This window comes from Ailuropoda melanoleuca, chromosome 4 (assembly GCF_002007445.2).
Source record: "Ailuropoda melanoleuca isolate Jingjing chromosome 4, ASM200744v2, whole genome shotgun sequence".
Classification (NCBI taxonomy): Eukaryota; Metazoa; Chordata; class Mammalia; order Carnivora; family Ursidae; genus Ailuropoda; species Ailuropoda melanoleuca.
The window spans coordinates 107,886,440-107,913,711 of record NC_048221.1 but is presented as its reverse complement, the minus strand read 5'-3'; the positions used below and the strand labels follow the sequence as shown (position 1 = coordinate 107,913,711).

At 38.1% G+C, this 27,272-nt stretch overlaps 1 protein-coding gene and 1 pseudogene across 2 annotated transcripts; one reads left to right on the top strand and one right to left on the bottom strand.

Moving 5' to 3' along the window:
* Positions 1–6,294: 6,294 nt before the first annotated feature.
* ZC3H8 (zinc finger CCCH-type containing 8) lies at positions 6,295–26,018 on the bottom strand. Of its 2 annotated transcripts, none has more exons than XM_034659523.1 (8): positions 25,857–26,018; positions 21,273–21,369; positions 13,069–13,303; positions 11,815–11,945; positions 10,089–10,211; positions 9,569–9,680; positions 8,318–8,427; positions 6,295–7,256 (listed from the first exon to the last, which is right to left on the bottom strand). In XM_034659523.1, exons 1-8 carry the CDS (start codon positions 25,931–25,933, stop codon positions 7,227–7,229), a joined length of 915 nt encoding a protein of 304 aa, XP_034515414.1. In that variant the 5' UTR covers positions 25,934–26,018; the 3' UTR covers positions 6,295–7,226. The 2 variants fall into 2 exon arrangements, with proteins under 2 accessions (XP_034515414.1, XP_034515413.1); XM_034659522.1 differs by having other exon boundaries at positions 6,296–7,256; positions 11,815–11,948.
* LOC109490407 lies at positions 17,680–18,238 on the top strand (annotated as a pseudogene).
* Positions 26,019–27,272: the final 1,254 nt, after the last annotated feature.

The window sequence follows — 27,272 nt, the reverse complement described above, 5'->3', positions numbered from 1 at the left end:
AAAAAAAAAAAAGACAAACTGGATTTCATGAAAACTTTAAAATCTTGTACATCAAAGGACACTATCAACAGAGTGAAAAGGCAACCTACAGAATGGAAGAAAATATTTGCAAGTCATATATATCATAAGTGATTAAAATCCAGAATATACAGAGAATTCCCTAAAACAACAACAAAAACCCTATTCAAAATTGTGCAAAGGACTTGAATAGCCTTTGAATTTCTCCAAAGATGATATACAAATGGCCAATAAGCACATGAAAAGATGCTCAACATCACTAATCATTAAGAAAATGCAAATTACAACTACAAGGAGATGCCTACCACCTCATATCCACTAGGATGGCTACTATCAAATAAAAAAAGAAAAAGAGTAACAAGTTGTTGGTGAGAATGTGGAGAAATTGGAATCCTGTGCACTTCTGGTGGGAATGTAAAACAGTATGGTGGTTCCTCAAAAAATTAAGAACAGAATTATCACATGGTCCAACAATTCCACTTCTGGGTATATAGCCAAAATTGAAAGGAGATTTTCAAAAAGGTATTTGTACATCACGTTCATAACAGCATTATTCANGAGGAGCCTGACGTGGGGCTCGATCCCACAACGCCGGGATCACGCCCTGAGCCGAAGGCAGACGCTTAACTGCTGTGCCACCCAGGCGCCCCTCAAAAAGGTATTTGTACATCACGTTCATAACAGCATTATTCGCAATAGTTAAAACATGGAAGCAACCCAAGTAACCATCAACAGATGAATGGTTACGCAATTTGGTAGATACATATAATGGAATATTACTCAGCCTGAAAAAGGATGGGCATTCTGACACATGCTGTATTAATGAACCTTGAGGACATTATGTTAAGTGAAATAAGCCAGTCACAAAAAGACAAATACTCTAGGATTCCACCTACGTGAAGTATCTGGAGTCATCAAAATCACAGAGACATAAAGGAGAATGGTGGTTGCTAAGGGCTTGGGGGAGGGAGGGAATAGGTAGTTACTGTTCAATGAGTTCAGAGTTTAAGTTTTGCAAGATGAAAAAGTTCTGAAGATTGGATGCAAAACAGTGTGAATATTCTTAATGTAATTGAATTGTATGCTTAAAATGAGTGTATTATATATAATATATACTTTAATATAGCTGTTTTTTAAAATTTTGTACTATGAGGCCTAGTCAACAAGACAAGAAAAATAAAAATAAATAAGAACTGCAAAAGGAATAAAAATCATGATATGCAGATGATATATGTGCAGAAAAATGCAGAAAAACTTACTCAGATTATCAAATTTAACAGAAATTAGCAAAGTGGCTAATTCAATTCAGAAAAATCAACTTTAAAAAATGAGTGAGAATAACATCCAAAATTATAAAGTATTTAAGAAAAAAAAAATCTAACAAAAATGTGTAGGTCCACTGGGGAAAATGACAGCTTTATCAAAAAGACATTTAAAAAGACTATAGACAATATATTCATGGACTGAAGAACTCACTCTCAAAAAGCTGTTAATTGTTTCCAAAGTGATGCATACAGCTAAAGAAATTCCAATAAAAAATCCCAATGCGTCTGTCCTTGTTTTGCTTTGCTGGGGAAGAGGGATTTGGCAAACTGACTCTAAAATCTACATAGGAGCAAACGAAACACAAAGCAAACAGAAGGAAGAAAATAAAGAAAAACTGAGTAGAAATCAATTAAAAAAAAAAAGAGAGAGCGAGAGAATAATCGATAAAACCAAGTTGGTTCTTTGAAAGATCAACAAAACAGACATTTAGTTACAATGACCAAGAAAAAAAAACCAGTAGACTCAAAAGTACCAAAATGAGGAACAAAAGCGGGGACATCTTTTGATACATCTTTTGAGTTCTTGATACAGAACTCAAAACTGTTGGCACAGAAATCTCTTCTTGATATAAACATCTTTTTGATATAGAAATCAGAAGGATTATAAAACAGTACTATGGACAAATTTATACCAACAAAGTAGACATCTTAGGTGAAATGGTAAATTAATAGTAAGATACAAATTACCAAAACTGATTCAAGAAAAAAACCTGAATAAACCTATAAAAAGGAAAGAAGGGGCGCCTGGGTGGCACAGCGGTTAAGCGACTGCCTTCGGCTCAGGGAGTGATCCCAGCGTTACGAGATTGAGCCCCACATCAGGCTCCTCCGCTACGAGCCTGCTTCTTCCTCTCCACTCCCCCTGCTTGTGTTCCCTCTCTCACTGGCTGTCTCCATCTCTGTCGAATAAATAAATAAAATCTTAAAAAAAAAAATAAAATAAAAAAATAAAAATAAAAAGGGAAAGAAATTGAATCAGTATGTAAAATCTTCTGTTAAAGAAAAGCTCAGGCTCAGGTGTCTTCACTGGTGAATTCTACCACACATTTATAGAAGAAATAATACCAATCCTTCAAAAACTCTTCTAGAAAATAAAGGAAGAAGGAACACTTCTCAATTCACTTGAGGAAGCAAATATTATTCTGATACCAAAGCTAGAAGAAGACATCATAAGAAAAGAAAGCTACATATGAATTGAATAAAAATTCTTCATAAAATATTAGCAAACCAAATCCAAAAATATTCAAAACAGGTTATATACCATGATCAAGTGGGGTTATCTCAAGAATGCAAGACTGGTTTAACATCTGAATATGTCATAATGATGTATATCATATTAATAGGATAAAGGGGGGAAATAATATGAGCATCTCAGTAGATACAGAAAACACATTTGACAAAATCTAATACCCACCCACGATAAAAGCTCTTGATAAAATAGGAATAGAAGGCAACTTCCTCAAACCAATGAAGAGTATCACTGAAAAATCTACAACTGAAATCATACACAGTGGTGAAAGTCTGAATGCTTTTTGCCTAATATCAGAAAACGTCAATAATGTCTGCCATCCCTTCTATTTAACATTGCATAGGAGGTTTGAGCCAGGGAAATCACTCAAGAAAAAGAAATAGGCATCCAAATTAGAATGGAAGAAGTAAAACTGTCCTTATTCTCAGATAATACGTGGAAATTCCTAAGGAGCACACACACAAACCTATGGAGCTAATAAATGAGTTCAGAAAAACCTCAGGAAATAAGATCGAAATGCAAAAATTAATTCTATTTCTCTATACTATGAATGTATGATCCAAAAATGAAGTTTAAAAAAATTTCATTCATCAATAGCATTAAAGAGGACAAAATATGTGTAAATAAATTTAACAAAAGAAGTGTAAAGAACACACTTGTACACTGAAAACTACAAAACTGAGAGAAATTAAAGACCTAAATAAATTGAGACAACTTTCATATTTACATAACGTGGCAATTCTCCACAAATCAATGCAAACTCGGTCAAAATCCCAGCATAGGTTTTTTGCAGAAATTTACAAGCTGATCCTAAAATTTATATGGAAAAGCAAAAGACACCAAATAGCCAAAACAATCTTTGAAAAAGTGAATAAAACCAGACAGTTTATATTTCCTTATTTTAAAACTTAGTATAAAGCTATAGTAATCACAAGACACTATCACAAGACAGTGTGATAGCATTGAAGGATAAACATATAGAGCACCAAACATACAGAGCATAACATATACAAGAAAAAATATATAAAGCAACTGAACACAACTGAAAGTCCAGAAAGAAATTCTTACATTTATAGACAACAGATTTCTGACAACGGTGCCAGGGCAACTCAGTGGAGAAACAGTAGTCTTTTTTTAAAATGGTGCTGGGACAACTGGATATCTATATGTAAAAAGAAAAATTTAGGTCCTTAGCTTATACTTTTCCTAAGAATTAACTTAGGAATCATAGACATAAATATAAGAGCTGAAACTATGAAAAATTTTTAGACGAAAACATAAAAGCAAATCTCGTGATCTTGGGTTAGACAAAGCATGATCCATAAAAAAAAATGATAAACTTACTACATTAAATTAAAATGTTCATGCTTCAATAGACACTATTTTAAAAAGGCAAGCACAAATTAGAACAAAAAAACAAAGCCACATATTGGAACAGAATATTTCTAAATCATATATGTGATAATGAACTTGTATCCAACAAGGAACTCTTAGAACTCAACAGTAAGATGATCCAATTATAGAATGGATAAAGATCTGAACTGACCAATGGCACATGAAAAAATGCTTAACACCATTAATCATTAGAAAAATGCAAATTACAGCCATAGTGAGATACCACTTCACCCCTACCAGAAAAGCTATAATCAAAACAACTGACAATAACAAGTGTGGGTAAGGACGTGGAGAAACTAAAATCTTCTTACTTCGCTGTCTAGAATGTAAAATGATACAGCCACTTTGGATAACAATGTTGCAGTTCTTAAAAAGTTAAACATATATTTACCACAGTACTCAGAAACCCCTAACCATACAATGGAATAATGGGGCAATTATTAAAAAAAATTAGTGATCTATGATAAGGCATGGATGAATCTCAAAAATATTATATTATACGAGGAGCCAGAAGCAAAAGACCACATATTGAAATTTATATGAAATGCCCAGAAAAGGTAAACCTAGAGACAGAAAGGAGATCAGTGGTTGCCTATGACTGGAGGTGGGACTGGGGAGGAAATGAAAATGGGTACAAGGGATCTTTTTGTGGGTGTCAAAAACATCCTAAAATTGGGTATGGTGATGTCACACAACTTTGTAAAATTTACCAAAAAGTGTTCAGTTTTACACTGAAAACTGTATCAAAGTAAAAGGGCCCAAAATAAGTGGCTCAGTTAGTAAGTGTCCGAGTTCAGCTCAGGTCATGATGTCAGGGTCTTGGGATTGAGGCCCAGGTCAGGCTCCCCGCTCAGCGGGAAGTCTGCTTGTCTCCCTCCCTCTTCCTCTGCCTCTCCCCCAACCTGTGCTCTGTCTCTGTCTCAAATAAATAAATGTTACCCCCCAAAAAAAATTTTTTTAAAGGGCCCCAAATAGCCAAGGTATTTGTGAAGAACAGCATCAGATAAACTATCAAACTATATAAAATCCAGTAAAGCTCCAGTAACTGAGACAGAGTATTAGAGAAAGACAGAAATGAAGCAGAAAAGATACCCCAGAAATCAATCTTTGTTTGAAGGAAACTTTATATATAGTAGAGGGGGCAGGCATTACAGACCAGTGGGGAAAGGGCAGTCTTTTCAGTTGAATGGTACAGGAAGGCTGATTATCCAGCCAAGGAAAGAGGGGAAATTAGGTCCCTACCACATACCATTCAAAAAGAAATCAGTTAATCTTAATTCTTTTCTCCCTATAGCCACAACCACCCCTCTTTTTTATGTAACTTAGCAGCGCCTCCCACGTGGAAAGTTTACTAAGTACAGTGTACTTTCCTACTTCTTGACTTTGGGCTTGGCTGTGTCACTTACTTAGGCCAGTAATTTGTGAGTAAATGTGATGCAAACAGCCTTGAGCTTCCGCCAAAGCCATGAGAAGAACACATCCCAGCTAGCTAGCCCGCTGGTCCCAGAGGGGACTGAGACGAACGTGGAGCAGAACCGTCCTAGTCAACCTGCTTTACAAAGCAGAGCCAACCCAGCCAAAGCCAGCCTAGACCAGCCGACGCCCAACCAACCTGCAGATGCATGGGAAAGAAATGTTTATTTTTATTTGCTATGGAGAGGCTTTGGGTTGTTAACACCATATGGCAGCAACTGTTAACTAATACCTTTTCCAAAGGAGTAAAAAAATAAATGTAAAAAGCAAAACTCCAAAACTTAGAAAGATTGCCAAAAGAAGTATTGTGCTCATTGAGGCACCTCAGAAAAACTGAAAAGACAGCCCACAAAATGGGAGAAGACCCGCCACACATACCTCACAAAGGATTACATCAGGAATCTATTAAATCCACTTACAAACATCAGCCCAATAGAAATACAGGAAGGACTTCACCAAAAATGAAACTCAAAATCTAGTAAGCATAAGAAAAGATGCTGATTTCATGAAAATAAAGCTATGTGAAATCACTTTTATGCCCAATAAACTGAAAGTCTTGACAATACGAAGCACTGGCAAGTATACAGCAACAGGACTTCTCGTACAGTCGTGGGAGTATAAACTGTTCTAACTACTTTAGAAGAGATCGGTATTATCTTTTTTTTTTAAAGATTTTTTATTTATTTATTTGACAGAGAGAGACAGCCAGCGAGAGAGGGAACACAAGCAGGGGGAGTGGGAGAGGAAGAAGCAGGCTCCCAGCGGAGGAGCCCGATGTGGGACTCGATCCCAGCGCCGGGGTCACGCCCTGAGCCGAAGGCAGACGCCTAACGACTGCGCTACCCAGGCGCCCCAAGATCGGTATTATCTTAAATTTTAAATTTCCCTTGGTTTATAGCCAGGATAACTCACACACATCTACATCAAAAGACATATATATATTATATATTATTATAATTATTTATAATAATACTTTATATTAGAAAATTGAAAATAACCTGAATGTCCATCAGTAGAATAACTAAACAAATTTTAACATATTCACAGAATGAAATGCTACATAAAAGTAAAAGTTAGTGAATAAGAGCTATGTGCATCTACATGTATGAATCTTAGAAGCATAATGTTGAAGGGCACCTGGGTGGCTCAGTCAGTCCAGCATCTGACTCTTGATTTCACCTCAGGTCATGATCTCAGGGTCATGAGATCAAGCCCACATCAGGCTCCACACTGGGCATGGAGCTTGCTTGAGATTCTCTCTCCCTCTGACTCTGCCTCTCTCTCCTGCTCGCTTGCTTGTGCTCCCACTCTCTCTCTCCACCCTCCTCCAAAAAATAAGTGTAATGTTGAGTGAAAACAGCAAGTCACCAATAAAGACACAGAATATTTATTGTTTAAATAAAATCCAAACTATTTAAATAAAATCCAAACTATTTAAATAAAATCCAAACACAAGCAAAACTAAATACACTGTTTAGTGCATCATACACACTTGGTAAATCTACAAAGAAACAAAAGAAGAGAATAAAAATACAAAATACAGTGATAAACCAAGAAACGGAAGCAGGTCCAAGGAGACGGACATATGTATCGATATATATGTATCAAGTATTTTATAATTTTTTAGCAGGGGAAGATAAAGGAAAATATTTATATTTTAGAAAATGGAAAAGTCCTACATTTCCAAGCCAATTTCTAGAGATGTCTCAGCGAATAAAGAAGAAATGTGCTAAATACTAATTTTACCTTTTTTATGCCTTTTATTTTCATGATGACTTCTTTTCAGTATCCAAAACCTAATATGAAAAAAAAATAATATTTTTATGCATCAATGTCTAATTCAGGTACATCATAATGCCCTTGTAATTGCTTAGTGAGTCCAATACTATTTATCCTAGTAATCATCTAATATTTACTATAAGGCCTAAAAGACGACCTTTACATCTATCTTTTTTCCATATATATTTCATACTAATAACAAAATATTTGATATGACTTTTATTCCAGGATAAGCTTTCATTTTTACAACCTAAAAATATCCAGAAATAAGCACTTTTGACTTTCTAATATCTGGATACGCTGAAAGATGGTATGGCTTGGTTCTAGGAGAATCTCTTATTTTTACTTGTATTTCAATTTAATTTTGAACACACTAGTTCCAACTAACATGTAAGAAACAAAAGAATATAAATGACTATTATTTTTCAATTATCTTTCCTCATGAACTGAAAGAATATTTGAAGAAAAACTTTTTTTTTTTTTTAAAGATTTTTATTTGAGAGAGAGAGAATGAGAGAAAGCACGAAGGGAGGTGAGCAGAGAGAGAGGGAGAAGCAGGCTCCAGCGCTGAGCAAGGAGCCCAACATGGAGCTCGAATCCAGGACTCCGGGATCATGACAATTTGAAGGCAGATGCCTAACCAACTAAGCCACCCAGGCACCCTGTGAAGAAAACTTCTGAAATAACTACTTGAGTATGTTTTAATGTAACTAAAAATATTTTCCACCCAGTGATTCTTAGCTCTCCTTCTAAGAGTATAACAGGAGTACTCGTTCTCCCGGTTAGCTTGGCTACCAACGTTACTAACTACGTTGAAGGCTTTAAGAACGTTCTAATTTATACTTATTGCTTGTGTAAGTATAAACGGGAATGTTCTCACCTGCAATAAGTATAAATTTTCCTTTAAGCTACAAAAAAATATATACAAATGAATAATAATTTTCTAAATGGAACTAAATTCTAAGATTGTCAGTCCTAATATATCCCATATGGTAACCTTAAAGAAGAGTGTGTTTTCAAAATTCTCACCCTCAGTTCAAACATAAAAAAGAAAAACAAAAATTAAAATTGTACTTACTCTGGCCAACAATTCTTGTGTTTCAGGAGTCAGTGGAGAATGTGAAAACTTGCAATATTCACCCTGATAACATTTTGTTCCTGTATGGTAAAACTTGCAAGGATATTCATGTAACCCAAATGTTAAGGAAGAGAACAACTTTAATCCAAATAAAATAATTTGTTATTAACTTACTGACTTTATTTTCCCTATATCAAGGCCTTTCCTAATGGTAGAAACACTAAATTCTCTACTTAAGATATGAGACAATAGATTATTAACTGAATTACATGAAACATATAATTTTAGAATAACTATTAAATCAAGTTTAACGGCTATCACAGGATACTCTTCCTTCATATCCATTTTTATAATAAACTACAGGCATACTTCACTGATATAAGAAAAGGATGTGTATTTTAAATACTTTAAGAAATGTGATTATTTTTTAAGGCATTCTTTTGGGGTGGGGGAATCAAAGTCAATAACAATGATAGGTCTTACAAATCTGAACCCTTCAGATATAAGGCTTGTTTAAAATAGGATCAATTTAAACAACTTCAATATTGTTTTCTAGGAAAAAACTCTCAAGTTAGAATTTGAGCTTCCTTCTATTGAATGACTGAAGGAAAACAACTTTTGTGGTGCCCAAATGTTCTATTATCCTAAAGTGTTTATGTTCCATGTTTCTACATGTCTGCACCATTTGCACTAAAGAGTTAGGGCTGTTTTCCAAATTAAGGGACAATTAGCCTCTATTCAGTATAGAATATACAGAAAATAAGTACTCCCAAATTATGTAATTCCTGCCCCCCCTCTTTTTTAACAAAGTAGCTTATATGAGGGTACCTAGCTGTCTCAATCAGTAGAGCATGCAACTCTTGACCCTGGAGTTGTAAGTTTGAGTCCCATGTTGGGTTAGAGATTACTTAAAAATAAAATCATTAAAAAAAAACCCCCAAAAACAACAAAGTAGCTTATATGAATATAGACACAATTAGTTAATGTCACAGCAGAAATTCTGAGTCTTTCTGGGGGCTGAACAGGTCTCGTGAACCTGCTACTATATTGCCCAGGTGAAAGAATCCATCTTCTCTTTGTTGGGGAAAAAAAAAATCTGTACAATGTAACCACTTTGATACTGAGTTGGGGTTGGATAACATAATTTTACCACAGCTAAAACACGGGTTTCATTCAAAAGTATACGTATTTAAAATGTTCGTGTAAATATTTAGAAAAAGTAAAGTTATTCCACCTTGTGATAAAGGATATTATGCAAATACAGACAGTTTTCACCTCTGGTACAATATCCTTGTACATAAAACTTACACATTTCCTTCTTCTTCTCTATCTCTGCATCATGATCAAATTTACACTGGTCTCCCTGGGCCAAAAGGAACGTGGAAAAGGCATTATTTCTCATAATTAAGTCATTCAACGCCTACTAAGCTTAAGATAAGCAAATGATTTCAGAAAGTCTTAGAAACATTAAAGTATAAAACTTTTTTTTTACTACAGTCTAATTCTTAAAGAGCTATCTTATAACCACACCACGCATATCTGCTTAAAATCTTGTTAAGTCCTAAACATCTTCAACACAAAGCATTTTTTAAAAAGTATCTTCTTAAACATAAAAGAATATTTCAATAAAGTTTTCTAGTTGAACCTTTTTCAGAAGGAAACATTATAAAAATGTACAGCTATGCTTTTAGAATATCCAAGGGAAAGAGGAGTTTAGTACATTTTTTGCTATACCTTACATTTTAGTATATTTTTGCTTAGTTTTTTATACCTTAATACATTTCCTTTCAAGAAAATATTTACAAACTTGCTTCCCCTTGCGTTCCACCGTATGTTGGCTGATGAATCCCTGACTCATTCTCACATGCTGCTGCTTCTCTTTAGGCTTATCATCCTTTGAAAACAAAGACAAAGAACTAAATGTAAGAAAGAGAAATTTAAATTATTTTAACCACCTTTAAAACATTAAAAAGTGACTCTTCCAAGTTGGCCTTCATTTGTAAGATTTGAACTTTTGCACAGCAGTTAAAAAATAAATATTGTGCCAATAATAATAGCATTCCAGCATTGAATATTAGTGTTTGTACAATGTGAATATTTTATTGTACTTTGCCCTCATTTTTAAAAATTGGATTAAAAAAATTTTTTAAATGAAAGTGCTACTACTTGTGATAAAAAACCAAAGTCTAGGAATAAGGCTCCTGAGAACAATGGAGACAAAGCTGGAAACCGTAAGATGAACCAAAAGCGGCGTGCTAATTTCAATGAGAAGCTCACTGAGTGACAGAGGGGAGTAATAACCAGCTCAAGTTAACAAACATAATTACAAATATAACCTCAAAGGTGGCAACAGAAATATATAAACAAAAGGTGACTTTTATATAAAGACAAAAGGGGAATTTCATAATACATTTTAGCTCTTTTAGGAACATAAACCATTTTTAGTGTGTTAACTTGTGGTACAATTTATAGCTTTTGCATATCAAATTTCTGAATAGTTTTAGAAAATCAGTATATGCAAAGAAGGGACCTGACTACATTAATGTGATCTGTTTTGTAATAATGTCAAGTTTCCACTTAACACCATCAAAACTATGTGTCTAATAAAGATGCATCAGTGTAAATCTTTGGTTTTATTTGACTGGGTTATTAAATTCTAACATACATGTTTATATCCATTCCTTATGTAGAAGGGCTGTCAGCTGAATAATCATTTAAGTCAGTGTAAACCAAATGAATCACAGGGAATACTCCCCGGGGGAGGGGGGGTCAGGAAATAAAGCTCCAGCTGTGGCCTGGCCTTGTGTGACTCTGAGCAGTTACCCGAACCCCCAGGGCTTCAGAGTCCTCACCTGTAAAATAATGGAAGCAGGGCAAGATTTTATATAAATATATTTTAATCTATAATATTTGATCTTTCTAATATTTTACCACCCCTAACTCTTGTCTTCTGGACCAAGCCTAACAAAAAAGGCTAGTTTAGAAGCCCTCAGAAAAGCAGAGTCCTTATTGTCCTATCCTGAATACATCTGCAGACCAGGGAAGAGGAACTTCTACAAAGCAAAATCAAAATACCAGGAGGGTTAGGGTGTTTTGTAAGGTCAATGCTCAGAAATATTTATTTTTAATGTCCACAGGGACCACAATAGCAGAAACTCTATAAGACTCTGTGATTTTTGAAATGTTCTCTTGGCTACTTTATCTTCTCCCTGCTTCCCCTGCTTTTCCAGTCATCGACAGTACAACACTGAAAAGGCAAGGGACTTGTGTGCATGTGTTCAGGTCAACAGGTACAACACTAAGCCTTAGCACAGGTGCTGGCAGCTAACGAGCGGGAGGGAAGGCAGCTGCGAGAGTGACAAGGAAGAACATGGAGCGCGCACTGACGGTGAGGAGATGTTTCACCATCAGAGAGCCTTGCTCTGGGCTCGCGCAGAGGTGGAAGACAAGAATTCTGCAGCATGCAGGCGTCCCCCCGCGTGCCTACACTCTTGTACCTGTTCCCGTGAGCCACTGTTCCGCACTGGAGCGTTTGATCCTTTCTGTCCAGCGCCAGCCCGTTTTCGCTTCATTTTCTTCTGTTTACCATTTTTCTGAACAGCTTTAAGGTTTTTTGTTTTTTGTTTAACTGCTAAAAACAAGAAAGTTCATTTTATGTGTTAAATCTTAGACACTAAGTGTTAAAATTTTAACTTTAATTTATGAGAACATGAAGGCACAGTAGCAGCTGTGTACAGTATACTCTATGGGGGCCTGGGTGGTCGGTTAGGCGTCCGACTCTTGCCTGCCCCAAGCCAGATCCTCCTGAAGAGTTCGGAGTATGATGGAGCTAATTAGCAACTGCCACGGCACTACAGCAGACAAAGCTTCAAGTGGTTAAAATGACCTCCCATGCTACTGTCAGAGTTTTCACTGAAAACGTTTTACACAGGGGAGCCAGCCTGGCTCAGTCAGTAGAACATACACTCTTGACCCTGGGGTTGTGAGTTTGAGCCCCACGTTGAGTGCACAGATCACATTAGAAAATAAAAGAAGAGTATTAAAAAAAAAAAAAGGCAGTAAAACGAGAGGATTAATTTCATCTGTAGTTGTCATTTGTCCTCATATCTACAACTAAATTTCATTTTAGTAATCTAAAAGAATATATAGTCTGACACACCACTGTGTCAGACATTAAGTCAATTCTTCTCTAAACCGACAGCAGTACAAACAGGCACATCTTGTCCTTCATATATGCAGAGGTCAAGAATTTAGCATTCTCGGGGCGCCTGGGTGGCACAGCGGTTAAGCGTCTGCCTTCGGCTCAGGGCGTGCCCGGCGTTGTGGGATCAAGCCCCACATCGGGCTCCTCCGCTGTGAGCCTGCTTCTTCCTCTCCCACTCCCCCTGCTTGTGTTCCCTCTCTCGCTGGCTGTCTCTGTCAAATAAATAAATAAAATCTTTAAAAAAAAAAAAAAAAAAGAATTTAGCATTCTCCCTTTCAAAGCAGTCGTGGCCTTTGATAACCCTCCTGTACTCTCCTCTTGTAACCTAAGCTTTGTGTGCTGAATGACCAGGTTGGGGGTCGGCAGGGGGTGCATCTCAGGCTGTGCAAGCTCACATCTGGTATAAAGATCCATGGAAAGCATGATCTTACTATGAGATAAAATGCAGGAGAAAATCTCCCCCCTCCCCCAAACCCCAGTCCATATATGGACAATTGTGACGGATTCTCTAGATAAACTTTAAATGACAGAATAGTTTCACCCTTACCTTTCTGTGTATCCTTCGCTCCCTCTTTCTTCACTGATTCTTCAGGAAATGGTGAGGACTGAGCAGCATTTGCCATTTCTTTAGCTTGTATATACTGCTGAAGCTCGTTAGCAAAATTATCTTCTGATTCCTGACTGCAGGTATCATTATCACTATATACATCGTAGTCTTTACTTCTTGATTTTCTATATTGCAGATTCTTCGGTGATGTTGTAGAGTTCCCAAAGTGCCTAAACTAAGGAAAAATTAAATTTTCAATTTTAAAAAGTTGGCATATTCAAAATAATCTGGTTATAAAGAAGAAATAAAGACTGGCCATAAACTGATCATTGTTGAGGTTGCGTGGTGGGTATATGGGGTTTCACATAACTATTCTTTCCACTCTTATATTTTTAAAATTTTCCAGAATTAAAAAAAAAAACAAAAACAAAAACCAACACAACATATCCACCTGAAAAAAAATCTGATGGAAGATTCGGAATTTGTACACCAGATGTGCTTTACTGAATTAAAAGAGTAAACCCCAAATCTTAATTATTTGATATAATTTGATAGAACTACAATATAATTCACATTTTGTTTCTCCCTTTGCATCAACTACACTTTTAAATGGTTTAATTCAATAACTCATCATTTCATTAAAGAATAAGTGAACTGTAATGGCCCAAGTGAAAATCCACTGTACTAAGATATATCACAGCTAGCAAAGCCTATCCTTATTCTAACTCACAGCATTGGGGGCGTACACTGATGACAAGCAACAAAGAACTGCCCAGTTCTCCGTAATCAAGTTAACTTTACTTTCAGAAACAGTTTTCTAACTCTGTTGTTGCAGCTGCCCCAAGGCACCAGAGGCAAACACAGGCACCCACTGGACGGGAAGCCAGGTATGGTAGCTGACCCTGAGTCAGCCTGAGATGATGACAGCAGACAACTTAAAGTACTTTGTGTACAAGAATTTTCAAGTATTGGCATACATGTCTACACATGGTGACACAAGGGTATCAAGCTGTATAATTACAGTTAGTATGTATGATACATTTTATTTATTTATTTATTTTTAAAGATTTTATTTATTTATTTGACAGAGATAGAGACAGCCAGTGAGAGAGGGAACACAAGCAGGGGGAGTGGGAGAGGAAGAAGCAGGCTCACAGTGGAGGAGCCTGATGTGGGGCTCGATCCCACAACGCCGGGATCACGCCCTGAGCCGAAGGCAGACGCTTAACCGCTGTGCCACCCAGGCACCCCTGTATGATACATTTTAATTAAAAGGTTTATATAAAAAAATATCCAAGTGCCAAAAGGCTCCTATTTTGATGTCAGGAAGAGATAACATGTCTACCATTAAACTGGCCAATGATCCTTCTCCAGAACATGCTTTGGGGTCTGGTCTCTTATCTACTTTCACATAACTGATGAAGGCAGCAGATTCAAAAACAACCAAAAGCAAACCAGAAGAACTGCTATGATAAAATATACTAGGTGGTCCAACTTAATGGCTTACTTTTGATGTTAACTTCAAAGCTAGGAGTTGTACCACCGGAGGATTGATCAGAGGCCTATAAAATGAATTTGTTCCCTGCGTGAAGAAGAGAAAGTTTCCTAACCTGACAACGGCCCCAATGAACACCTACCTCATCTTCATTACACCAGACAAGACCATCAACCAATCTGACAATATCAGGCCACCAAGTTCCTTGTCTCCAAGTTTTCAAGAAAGAGCACCTTTTAAAACTAATACCATAGAACAAACTTGTAAACATAACATCTGGTCAGGGGTCGGCAGATGTCAATCTGGCCTTCTGTTTTTGTTAAAGTTTTGCTGGAACGCAGTCACACACATTCGTTCACTTCCGTGTTATCTACACCTGTTTAGTTGTGACAGAGTCAATATGGCTCACAAAGTCGACAAGATGCGGTACATGGTCCTTTATGAGAAAGCTGGCCAATTCTTGTGATAATTATTATGTTCACCAGGTTTTTGGCCTTAAATTTTATTTAGAGGGGACAGGGAAAGTCATTATGCAACAGCTCCCATAAACCTTGGCTTAGTCAAACACACAGAATCAAAATATCACAATGATCCAAATGAGTGATTAAATGCTCCCTTACACACAAAATACGTACCAAAGCAGACCCCCTTTAAAAGGTGATAACATATCTGATTTGTATTAAATGAAGAGATGAGACGACATGGCAACATGAACAAAAACAGGACAATCATCAACTATGTTGTTTTATTATTCATTAGAGATCAGTATTACTAATCAATATGATTCTTTTCAGAGGGCAATGAAATACACATAATACAAATGATTGCTTTAATACTTTTCTTCATGCAGCTAACTATAAACTCATTGCTTTAATATCTGTTGTTCTCTACAAAATTTAGAAAGTATACAAATATACAACTTTTTTCCCTTTAATGAAGGAGCTTAAATAAAGTTTTTTTTTACGCAAAAGATTTCTAATTCAGGAGGATTTACTGAACTAGTATGGCCTACTGAGACTCCAAATAAATAAAAGTACAGAAATGTAAACATAGGTTCATAATATTAATGGGGGGTAGGACATGAAGTACATTCATCAGTAATTGAGAAAAGTTTAACAAATTCTTGGCAAATTTTTGAAAAACAAAAAGCAAGTTATAATTGGAAGGTTGGGTTTCAGTTGGAGTGTGAGAAATGGGACTATAAGAAAGGATGAGTTAAAACTCTACATAAAAACAGACAAAGCAATTGTAACGAATTCTCTCTGCCCCGTCCCTCACCAGGATACATTCAAACAGAAATTTACCCCAAGCAAAAAAGAGAATAAAGAAATTGAATAAAACGTCTGATAAAACCAAATCTTCTTGTGTGGGTACTAAGACCCCAGAGTGAAGTCCTCCACATTCTGGCATTTGGGAGCAACCCCCAACAGAAATATACTCCATCCATTCAACCTACAAGACAGGCTCTACCCTGCTGTCCAGAAGAGACTCCTCACAGGGCTCTACACACAGAATTCAATGAACTTGAATGGGAATAAAAATCACACATTATTTCCACCAACCTCTAAGTTGACATTTAGCATTTTCCTGTTCTGAACACAGGGAACAAACAGTAGTCTCAACAGTACCTGCCGCCGTCACTGGTAGAATCACAGGTACTTTCATATATCACATTACAGTTGTTGCAAATCTCAAAATACCTTTTACATTCATCACTATGTCAAAGTTACAACAATTAGACCTACTGCTAGACCTTCTTATTACTTAGTGCATTAATGAAGAACATATTACTCTTTCCACATTTGTTTTTTGATCATCGTATTTCAATTTCAAATAAATTTCAATTTCAAAATAAATTTCCTTTGTAAACCAACATATTTCATTTTATTCACTTAAAAACATTATTCTGAGAAGGGGCCCATGGGCTTCACCAGACTGCCAAGAGGAGTGCATAGCACAAACAAGGTTAAGAACGACTATGCTGGAGGAAACGCACCTACCCACACAGCTCATCCATGTACTGAACGCCCCATCAGGCTTCCCATCTGGAGGAAAAGCCTATAGAGACACAGGCCCACTAACACACCAGTGAAGGCCATCCACCAACTCTCCGGCCTCTCTTAAATCAAGGGACAATGAAGGAACACAAAAACACATGACAAAAATCTAGAGCAGGTGTCCTTAAACTATGACCCCAAGGCCAAATCCATCTTACCACCTATTTCTGTAATAGTCAGCAAGCTAAGAATGGTCCTTAGATTTTTTTTTTTAATGGGTGGGGAAAAAACCACAAAAGAATAACATTTCATGACAATGAAAGTTATATAAAATTCAAATTTCAGCATCCATAAATAAAATTTAATGGAACACAGCCACGCTCATTCATTTATACGCTATAATAATTGCTTTCACACTACAATACCAGAGTTAAGTATTTGCAAAACAGACCATAAAGACATTCAAGACATTACATTTAAAAAAGATGCTAGAAAGCTATAACATCAAAACAAAGAACAAGAAAGAACTCTTGAATAGCTAAATTATGAGAAACCCACAATTAGAAAATGATGCTTTAAAAAAAGACATAATTGGGGCGCCTGGGTGGCACAGCGTTTAAGCGACTGCCTTCCGCTCAGGGCATGATCCCGGCGTTGTGGGATTGAGCCCCACATTGGGCCCCTGCGCTATGAGCCTGTTTCTTCCTCTCCCACTCCCCCTGCTTGTGTTCCCTCTCTCGCTGGCTGTCTCTCTCTCTGTCAAATAAATAAATAAAATCTTTAAAAAATTAAAATTAAAAATTAAAAAAATAAAAAAAGACATAATTTATAATAGCCTCACCAAACACCTAGCAATTAACCTAACAAAAGGTATGGAAGATGTAAGACATCTACAAAGAAAATTACAAAACACTGTTAAGAGAAATTAGAGGACCTAAAGATTAGACAATTCAATATTCTAAAGATGTCAATTCTCTTCCAAATGATCTGTAGATTAAATGCATTCCCAATGAAAATCCCACCAGGATTTTCCAAGGAACTTGATAAACTGATTCTAAAATTCATACAGAAATGCAAAAGGTCTCTCTTCCCCTAAGTGGCCTGAGGTGACCTCTGAAAATGGTTCGCTATTCTCTCGACCCAGGAAACCCTACAAAATCATGCAAATCAAGAGGTTCAAATCTTCGTGTTCACTTTAAGAACACACATGAAACTGCCCAGGCCATCAAGGGTATGCACATCCAAAAAGCCAGCAAGTACCTGAAAGATGCCACTTGGCAGAAGCAGTGTGTACCATTCCGTCACTACAATGGTGGAGTTGGTAGGTGCGCCCAGGCCAAACAGTGGCGCTGGACACAGGGTCGGCGGCCCAAGAAGAGTGTTGAATTTTTACTGCACATGCTTAAAAATGCAGAGAGTAATGCTGAACTTAAGGGTTTAGAGGCAGATTCTCTCTCTGGTCATTAAGCACAGCCAGGTGAGCAAAGCCCCCAAGATACAGCATAGAACTTACAGGGCTCGTGGTCGGATTAACTCACACATAACCTCTCCCTGCCACATCGAGATGATCCTTACTGAAAAAGAGCACACTGTTCCTAAACAAGAAGAGGAGGTTGCACAGAAGAAAAAGATATCCCAGAAGAAACCAAAGAAACAAAAGCTTATGGCCCAGGAGTAAATTCTGCATAGAATAAATGCAAATAAAAATAAAAAGAGGAAAAAAAAAAGAAATGCAAAGGGCTAAGAATATTCAAGACATTTAAGGAAGAAAAACAAGGTGAGAGGATTTGCTTACCTGACATCCGAACTCATAAAGCTGCAGTAATTAACATGGTGAGGTCTTGGGGGAGGGCTAGACAGATAAACCAGTGGAAGAAAATGGAGTCCAGAAACAAACCCATCAAACATGAACATTTGATTTTTGACAATGGTGACACTGCAGACCAATGGGGGAAAAGACAATGCTCTTCCCTCAGTGAATGGTGCTGGAACAATTGGGTATGATAACAGAGAAAAAGAAAAAAGTAAAACAGAATTTGTCACCCCGACCTCACAGTATACAGATACAAAAATCAATTACGGATGACTACAAACTTAAATGCGAAAAGCAAAACAATAAGCAAAACAATCTTTTAGAAGACATCATAGTAAAATATTTTTATTATCTTGGGATATTTAAATAAAACACTAACTATAAAGAAAATTAATAAATTTGAATACACTAAAATTATGAACTTTTAGTTAAAAAATACCATTGTGTAAAGCCACAAAATGAGCAGATATTTGCAACACACAACCCACAATGAAGGGAAAAAAACCTTTATGACCCAAAATAACTACAAGAAAAAAAAATCACAGACAAACCAATAATAAGAAAAAGAAGTCAAAAAGACTTGAAAAGGCATCAAAAAAAGGGAAATCCAAATGGACAAACATATGAAAAGATGCTCCATCTCAATAGTAATCAAGAAAATGCAAACTTAGTTACAATGACCTGCTTCACCAGATGGCGAAAACTATGACAGATGACAATACCAAGTGTGGAGCAGGAGAAATACAGTCTCTCATACACTAGCTCTGGGAATAAAATTGGTAGAACCACTTTGGAGTACAGTTTGGCATTAAAGGAAAGGCAAAGATGCTTATACTCTAAGACCCAGCAGTTTTACTCCTAGGTTAACTACAGAGCACATGTGCTACAGGATACAAGTGAAAGAATGTTGCAGCACTACCCATAACCCCCCAAAATGGGAATCAGACCAAACATGAAATCTAGTATATTCAATAATGGAATACTATTCAGCTCAGGAAATAGACAAGTATACACCACAACATCTATGAATCTTATAAATACAATGTTGAAAAAACACAACAGAAAGAACACATACAATATTCTTCTATTTCTATAAAGTATAAAAACAGGAGAGGAAAAACTGTATTCTTAAGGATTACAGCATTAGTAGTAAAACTAAAAGTGTAAAGAAGAGCAAAGAAGTGATCGGCATGCAAGTTAGGACTCTAGTTATCTCTAGCAGGAAACGAAGAAATATGACTGAAAAAGAAGGCATCAGAGGCTTTGCAGGTAATGTTCTTTCTTGACTTGGCAAAGTCTCTACCTGGTGTTCTCTTTTTAATCAGCTGTGATACTGTACATTAATGTTTTATGCACTTGTGAGTAAAGGGCCTGGGCTGAAGCAAGCCTGCTTAGGAATAATGCAGGTGTCCATCTACTCACAGAACTGTTTATTGCAATCTATTTAAAATAATTGTAGCATGTTCTACCTGCCTATCTCCTGTATTGGGTTACACATAACTTTAAGTGGGCATGAAGGATGGGGGTCTATGTGATTAAAATAGTATAAAAAATTGGGGGGAGGGGTGCCTATGTGGCTTAGTCAGTTGAGTGTCCAGCTCTTGGTTTCAGCTTGGCTCATGATCTCTGGGTCATGAGGTCAAGCTCTGAGCGGGGCTCCATGTTGAAAGTGGGGCCTGTTTGAAGTTCCTCTGACCCTCCCCCCATTCGTGCGTGCCCAAGTGCTCACGTTCGCTCTCTATCTTTTGTGTGCACATGCTCTCTTTCTCTCAAAAAAATAAATAAATCTTAAAAAAAAGAGAGAGATATCCAGGCCACAGTTTTTCAGTGTTAAGACCTTGGCTCTTGTCCACAACTGCCATACACGCCCCAAAAGGCGAAAGAAGTTACATACGTGGGTAGTTAAGAGGCTTGCTGAGGAGACAAAGATGCTATACCTGTTGTATTTTCTGTCCTGCACCCTTTTATAAAGCTAGGTATAAGAGTATCACATTAAAGCCTATTTGTGTCTCCTGAGTCTCACTGCCAATTCAAACTCATCATTTTGTGGTGTGTTAAAATTCACAATAAAAAAAAAGTTTAAAAAGAGAAGAGGCAAGAGAGGAGCAGATATTGGCTGTTATGGGTTGACTGTGTCCTCCCCAAATTCTCCCGATGAAGTCCTAACAGCCAGAACCTTAGAATGTGGCCTTAATTGGAAATAGGGCCATTACATGTATAGTTGGTTAAGATGAGGTCATTAGGGTAGTTCTAATCCAATATGACTGGTGTCCCTATAAAAAGGGACCCAGATACATGCACATAGGGAGAACAGAATTCAAATATGAAGGTAAAGATCAAGGTGATGCTTTTGGAAGCCTTGCCAAGGAACACCAAAGATTGCCAGCAAACCACCAGAAACTACACAAGCAGCATGGAACAGATTCTCCCTCACAGCCCTCAGAAGAACAAACCCTGCCAACAGCTTGATAACAGACATCTAGTCTCCAGAAACACAAAGACAAGAACCTTCTGTTGCATAGGTCAACATTTGTGGTACTTTGTTAGGGCAGTCCTAGCAAAGTAACACAAGCTGTAAGCTGTAAATCACTAAGGTTAGCTAAGCTGGCAAATAAATCAAACGCTTAAAAATTGTGGCCTAATTTGAAATGAGAAGTTTTTGAAACGGTTTACAACCCATTTCAGAAACAGGGAAAACCAAAATAAAAGTAATACACTAAAAAAGATCATGTTAAAAGACTAAAGTTTCTGAATGATAAATTTTCTGAAGTGTTATCAGGTTTCCTTGATATAAGCCAACTAGGTCTTCAATGCTGACTAAACTGGGACAAACAGGACCCCTAACAAATTTCTCATACCCACTCTTGTCTGTTTTTTCAATATGCCAACTTAATCTTACTTTTTTAGGTATTTGCTCACATTCCAGTTTTACTTCCCATTTTCTTTTCTCTCCTTGTGTTTCTTCAACTTCTGTATCATATATTCCATCATCGATTCTGCAGCAAAAATATCAAATAACACAAGAGTTTTTTCAATCTGAAAATGGTTCATACCATAGCATTAAAATTCATGGCTTTGGCTTCTCTTCTACTTGCCCTCAAAGAAATTCCAAATTCAAAGTCTACTCCAAACACTCCAAGGAATAATGTACAAATTTATGATGAACAGTACATGTCAACATGTGTTTGTAAGTAAATCGTAAAGCTAAAATTTTAGATTACATAACCTTCACGTCCTAGTAACAGAAGCTATATAAACCACCCATTCATTCATCACTCCATCCATTCAACAAATACTGAGTATCCACCATATACTAGGCTGTAGGCTTTAAATCCTGGGATACAACAATGAAAAAGACCTTGTCCCTACCTTCTGAGAACTTTCTATGTGCTTGGAAGGGAAAAAAAGCAGTTTTAATATAGTATGATAAGCACAGGTCCATACATGAGGAACACTTAACCTAGATTTGGGGGTCAAAGGTCTTCTAAGCTTAAAAGATATGTAAGAGTTAGCAAACAGGGGTGCCTGGCTGGCTCAGTCAGTACAGTGCATGACTCTTGATCTCTAGGTTGTGAGTTTGAGCCCCACGACGAGTGCAGAGATTACTCAAAATAAATAAATAAATCAACTTTTTAAAAAAGTTAGTGGGGCACCTGGGTGGCTCAGCCGGTTAAGCGTCTGCCTTCCGTTCAAGTTGTGATACTAGGGTCCTGGGATAGAGCCCGGAGTTGGGCTCCCTGCTCAGCGGGGAGCCTGCTTGTCTCTGTCCCTCTGCCCCCCGCCATGCAATCTCTCTCTCAAATAAATAAATAAAATCTTTAAAATAAGAAAAAAGAAAAATTAGCAAATAAAGAGGAACATAAGGGAGAATACTATTTCAGGTAGAATGCAAGATGCCTTTCAAGGTCAGGCGAGAGCCTAACTTTTATTCAAGTGGGAAGATGAGAAAGAAAAGTTGTTTTCAGACTCGCAAGGACTGAGAAGTTAAATATGCAGAGAGACATTGTCTGAAACAATGACTTGACGATATTCTACCAAAACTAAGAATGAACCCAAGAAAGATGAAGATGGGAAGCTAGTGAACAAAGATGTCACTGAAATTTACAGGTAAATCTAAATGACAGCTTACACCATAAATACAGGGGGCTGAAAGCAATTGTGTCTGGACGAGTCGTGGCTAGTGAATAAAAGCTCAAGACAGGAGTTACGCGCCAGATCAAGGCGAGGAGGAGGCAATGTGTACATTCTCAAAAAACATGTTACAAACGGAATACACTACTAGCACAAAAACGTGAATAGTGGCTCTGAGCTTCTTGCAAAGTTACAGGAGGAGCTCAGGCTTCAGAGCTTCATCCAATCTAACAGCATATGGCTCATATGTCCCTAGTCAGAGCCTCAGAGCTTCGTCTATCAGATAAGGTACCAGGTTGTGAACCTCCACAGAAGCCATCGCTACAAGAGCCAATAAACCGAATGCTGTGAAGCTTCATTGCTCCGGTTATCATAGGAAGCGGGCTCTCCTGAGGCAACGCAGTAGTGACAATAATGCCTACGAGAGCAGCACCAGCGGCAGCTGGCACTTGCATTATGCTCACCCTGCGCCAGAAGCCAGTCCATGCATATCACCCACATCACAACAGCCCAACGGCATATGCACTGCACTGGTGGTTAAAAGCCCATTTTACAGATGAGAAAACAGAATTACAGAAAGCTTGTAAAACTTGCCACACACCTGCTGAACTGGTAGGTCTGAGATTTGAGCCCAGGCAGGCAAAGCCACCTTCCTCATCAACACATCCACCTGGATAGCTACTTGACATATTTTTAATAGAGCCCAAACTGAACTCTTGACCTAATCCTCCCGTTATTTTTTTAAAAGATTTTATTCATTTATTTGAGAGACAGCGAGAGGGAGAGAGAGCACACGTGTGCATGAGCATGAGTGGCGAGAAGGGAAGAGGGAAAGGGAGAAGCAGACTCGCTGCCGAGCAGGAGCCCAATGCCAGACTCAATCCCAGGACCCTGGGATCATGACCTAGGCCAAAGGCAGACACTCAACCGACTGAGCCACCCGGGTGCCCCTCTCCGGTTACTTTAAACAGCAAATCCATCCTTCTAATGATACTGACCCAAAACCTTGAAGTAACTTATACTCCTTTCATATCCCCCACTCAATCTGTGAGAAAATCCAGTTTATCTTCAAAATATATCTCTACTTGGGCACTTCTTGATCCAAGCTCCTCTTGCCCTGTTACATTCTACTCTCAACACAACCAGAATGACCCTGCTAAAATGTCACTCTCTGTTGAAAACCTTCCACTAGTCTTTCACCTCATTCAGGGTAAAAGCCGAAGTCCTTCTTATGGCATCTACAAGTCCCTACATGATCTGCCTCCCTGACCCTACCCCCAAGTACCTCTCAAGTCCCACTTCTCTTCAAGTCCTGCTATTCTAACTCCACTCCAGTTGCCATTCTGGCCACTTTGCTCCCATCACTAATCATACCACGCTCACTCCACCTCAAGACCTTGATATTCTCTCTGCTAGAAGTCAATCTTCCTCACCTCCCTACTCAAATACTACTTATCAGTGATATTACTGAGGCTTTAACTACTTTCTTTAAAATATCTACATTCTCCCTACCATCCCATCCTCCCTTCCTAACCCCCTACCCAGTTTTCATTTTCTCCATGGCATTTATCATCACCCAAAACACTATATATATTATGCATTGTCGGTGGCGGGGGGAGGATAAATCTTATTAATACAGAGATTTTTATCTTTTCTTTATTTATTGCTATAGCCCCAAGGCCTAGGATAATGGTAGGTGCTCAAGAAATGAGTAATCCCATAATAAAATTACTAGGAAAAAACCCAGAAACCAAAAAAGGTTGATTCCTGCGACCTCATTTAAAACAAACAAACAAACAAACAAAAAACCCTTTATGCAATGAAAATAATGCCATAAGCAGAGTCAAAAGATAAACACCAAATTGAAAGTAAAATATCTGCAGATTAGAGATTCTAAAATTTTAAAGAGAAGGACCAAAGAAAAGAAAAACAGGCAAAGGATATGAACAAGGAAGAGTTCATAGATGCTCTCCATACTTAAATAGCATTCTACACCTAACATCTGGGCAAAAATCGAGAAGCGTCTTTGATGTATTTCAGTAGTTTTTGTGAAGAATCTTCTGTCCAACACATTTTCAAATTGATAAATGCTATTGTTTTCTAACATGCAGCTATTGTCTCGTGATGATTCACCTTGCTGAATTCTCTTATGGATTTTAATAGTTTATTAACATTCCTCTTGTTTTCCTTTGTAGGTGGATCATTATCATCTGCAAGTAATTAAAGTCTGTCTCTTTTCAGTATTTATAGATCTTATGTTAGTTATTTTGCCTTAGAAACATAGAAATCAAATCATGGGTAACTTAGGCCTAGTTTTGCCACTTACACTGCAATCTTGGCAAGTTATTTATCCTCTCTGTGCCTCAATTTTCTCATATGCAAAAACAAGGACAGTATCTTTTCTTCAAGGTTAAGATTAAATGACATATTTCATGTAAAGCACTTAGTAAAACTCTTGATGGTAGCCTGAATTAAGGTTAACAGTTTTAATTAAGTTATCTGAGACAAAGAGAAGTGAACAGATCTGAGTGATATCGGTAAGTAAAAATCAACCAAAATAAGAGATATACTGAGAATGAGAGAAATAAAGGAACAAAAAGGCTGTGTCTCGGTTTCAGCTTAAGGAAATTGGGGAAAACACACAGGTTTAGAAGTTGGTGTTTAGCACTTCAAACAAAAAAAATATAAATGAATATCTGGGTGTAAACAAACTACACTATACACGTCTCTAAAAATGAGATCAATAAATTAGCATCATTTGGCCAGCGGTGTCAGTTCCTTTCGCTACCTAAAGAAAACGTTACATCCAAATGGTGTTTGCTGCTTTAGTATGGTCTTTAGGGTCTTCTGATGCAAATCAATGAACTAAAGGCAAACTATTCACTATTTACCCTCATTGTTTAATGAACTTAGGGTTTCGGTTAAAAAAAAAAAGTGTTTAGCATGTGTCAGTGAGAAATGACAAATGATCTGTCCCCTTGCAGCTGACGGTCCGGTGGAAGGACGAGTAGTGTGGAAACACATGGAGGTTTCTAACCGGGTCTAGAGGGTCAGGAGCGCCGAGAAAGGGAAGAGATCGCCGCCTGGACCCCGCTACTTCCCTCAAGCAGGGTCCCGGCCGTGGCGGCTTACAAACGTAGCCCTATTGCCGGCTTCCATCCCCGCGGCCCCAGAGCGACCGCTCCACGTCCGACCCCCGCACCTGCCAGGCAGACCCCACGCGCTCGCCCACGCACTCCCCGCGCGACCCAGCGGCGTGGCCCACACGCGGCCCCAGCGACCTCCGAATGGAACAAAAAGGCGGAACCCGGCTGGGGCCCTGCGATCAAAGCATGAAAAGATGGGGAATCACCTTTCATCAAAGTCCGTGGTCGGTTTTTTACCCAGGGCCGGGTTGGGGGGTTTGGAGAAAAGATTCTCAAAATCCATCACCCTCGCGAGGGCCCGGCAGCTAGAGTAACAACCACCGCGTGAGGAGGAGGAGGGACCCAGAGCGTCTCACGGGCCCCAGGTCGCCCCGCGCATGCGCCGCCCCGCCCCGCCCCGCGCACGCCCGCTGGCTCCTTCCCCGCGACTCTGCGCAGGCGCCACTCTAAGCGCATTGTTTTTGGTGCGCTTTTTGATCTGTTATCTAACATATTTTTGGAATTTTTAACCTAAGTCTTTGGGAGTCTCCTTTCTTTCACTTTCAGTAGGGGTAAGTGGGCATCCCAAGTGGAGAGAATTGTATCAAGGCAGAAAAATAGAGCACACATTTGGGAAACGGGAACTGTTGAGTTTTGCTTACTCTAATGCCTGTGGAAAAGTGGAAGTTGTGGAAACAATGAAAAGGTAGGCCGGTGACATTGATCCTGACAGGCTTCTACTAGTGAGGTAGTGTTTGATTCCCGGCACGAATCAGGGTCCACTTCCCAGACAGACAAATGGAAGTTGTACTTTCTCCTGTTGTTTGTATTATAGGCAATCCCTTTTTGTACCTGAATCATTACTAAAAATTGAGAGGAAAATTGAAATGAATTAAGGTATTACCCCATTTGGAGGAAAGTACTATATTACAGAACTCAATTTATTGACACGTACATTTTCATTAAAAAGTCCAGTATACTGCAAAAGTTAACCAGGCCAGAGAAGGAGATTAAAATGATAGGTAAAAATCAGCAAACATAGCAAGAAAAGCTGACCTGCAAAAGCATCAGATACTAGCCTTTTCAGATAAAGACTATAAAAGGCAAAGTATGTTTGTGGTAGATTTATTACAGGACAGGCATCACTGGCCTTCGGGAGTGAGGACCAAACTTTCCCTGAAGATAAGGCCCGACTACACTTGAAAACAGCTGCTGCTGATGCCAGCAAGTCTCTTCAGGGTCATTTTAACATATGACTAAGCATCTGGTCACCTGCTTCTGCACTTAGCCCTCTCTCTTTTAAAACCCTCCAGCTTCACCTGGACAGGGAAGATGGTCTCTGACACATCTGTCAAATCTGCAAATTTCAAGGAAAGTAGCCTGGTTCTGCTATAGACCAGGGGACTTTGGTCAGCAAGCAAGGAGAGCATAAGCTTGAAGAAATTTAACTCTTTTTTTTTTAAAGATTTTATTTATTTATTTATTTATTTATTTATTTATTTATTTATTTATTTATTTGACAGAGAGAGAGAGACAGCCAGCAAGAGAGGGAACACAAGCAGGAGGAGTGAGAGAGGAAGAAGGAGGCTCCTAGCAGAGCAGGGAGCCCGCGGGGCTGGATCCCAGGACCCTGAGATCACAAC

What these genes read in the sequence shown, in the direction of transcription:
- ZC3H8 (XM_034659522.1), bottom strand. Translation starts at nt 25,933, where the DNA reads ATGGATTTTGAGAATCTTTTCTCCAAACCCCCCAACCCGGCCCTGGGT. An exon ending in AGCGAAGGATACACAGAAAG is followed by an intron (nt 11,949 to 13,068) that starts GTAAGGGTGAAA and finishes TCTTGTTTTTAG; the next exon opens with CAGTTAAACAAAAAACAAAA. An exon ending in AAACTGTCTGTATTTGCATA is followed by an intron (nt 8,428 to 9,568) that starts ATATCCTTTATC and finishes CATTTGGGTTAC; the next exon opens with ATGAATATCCTTGCAAGTTT.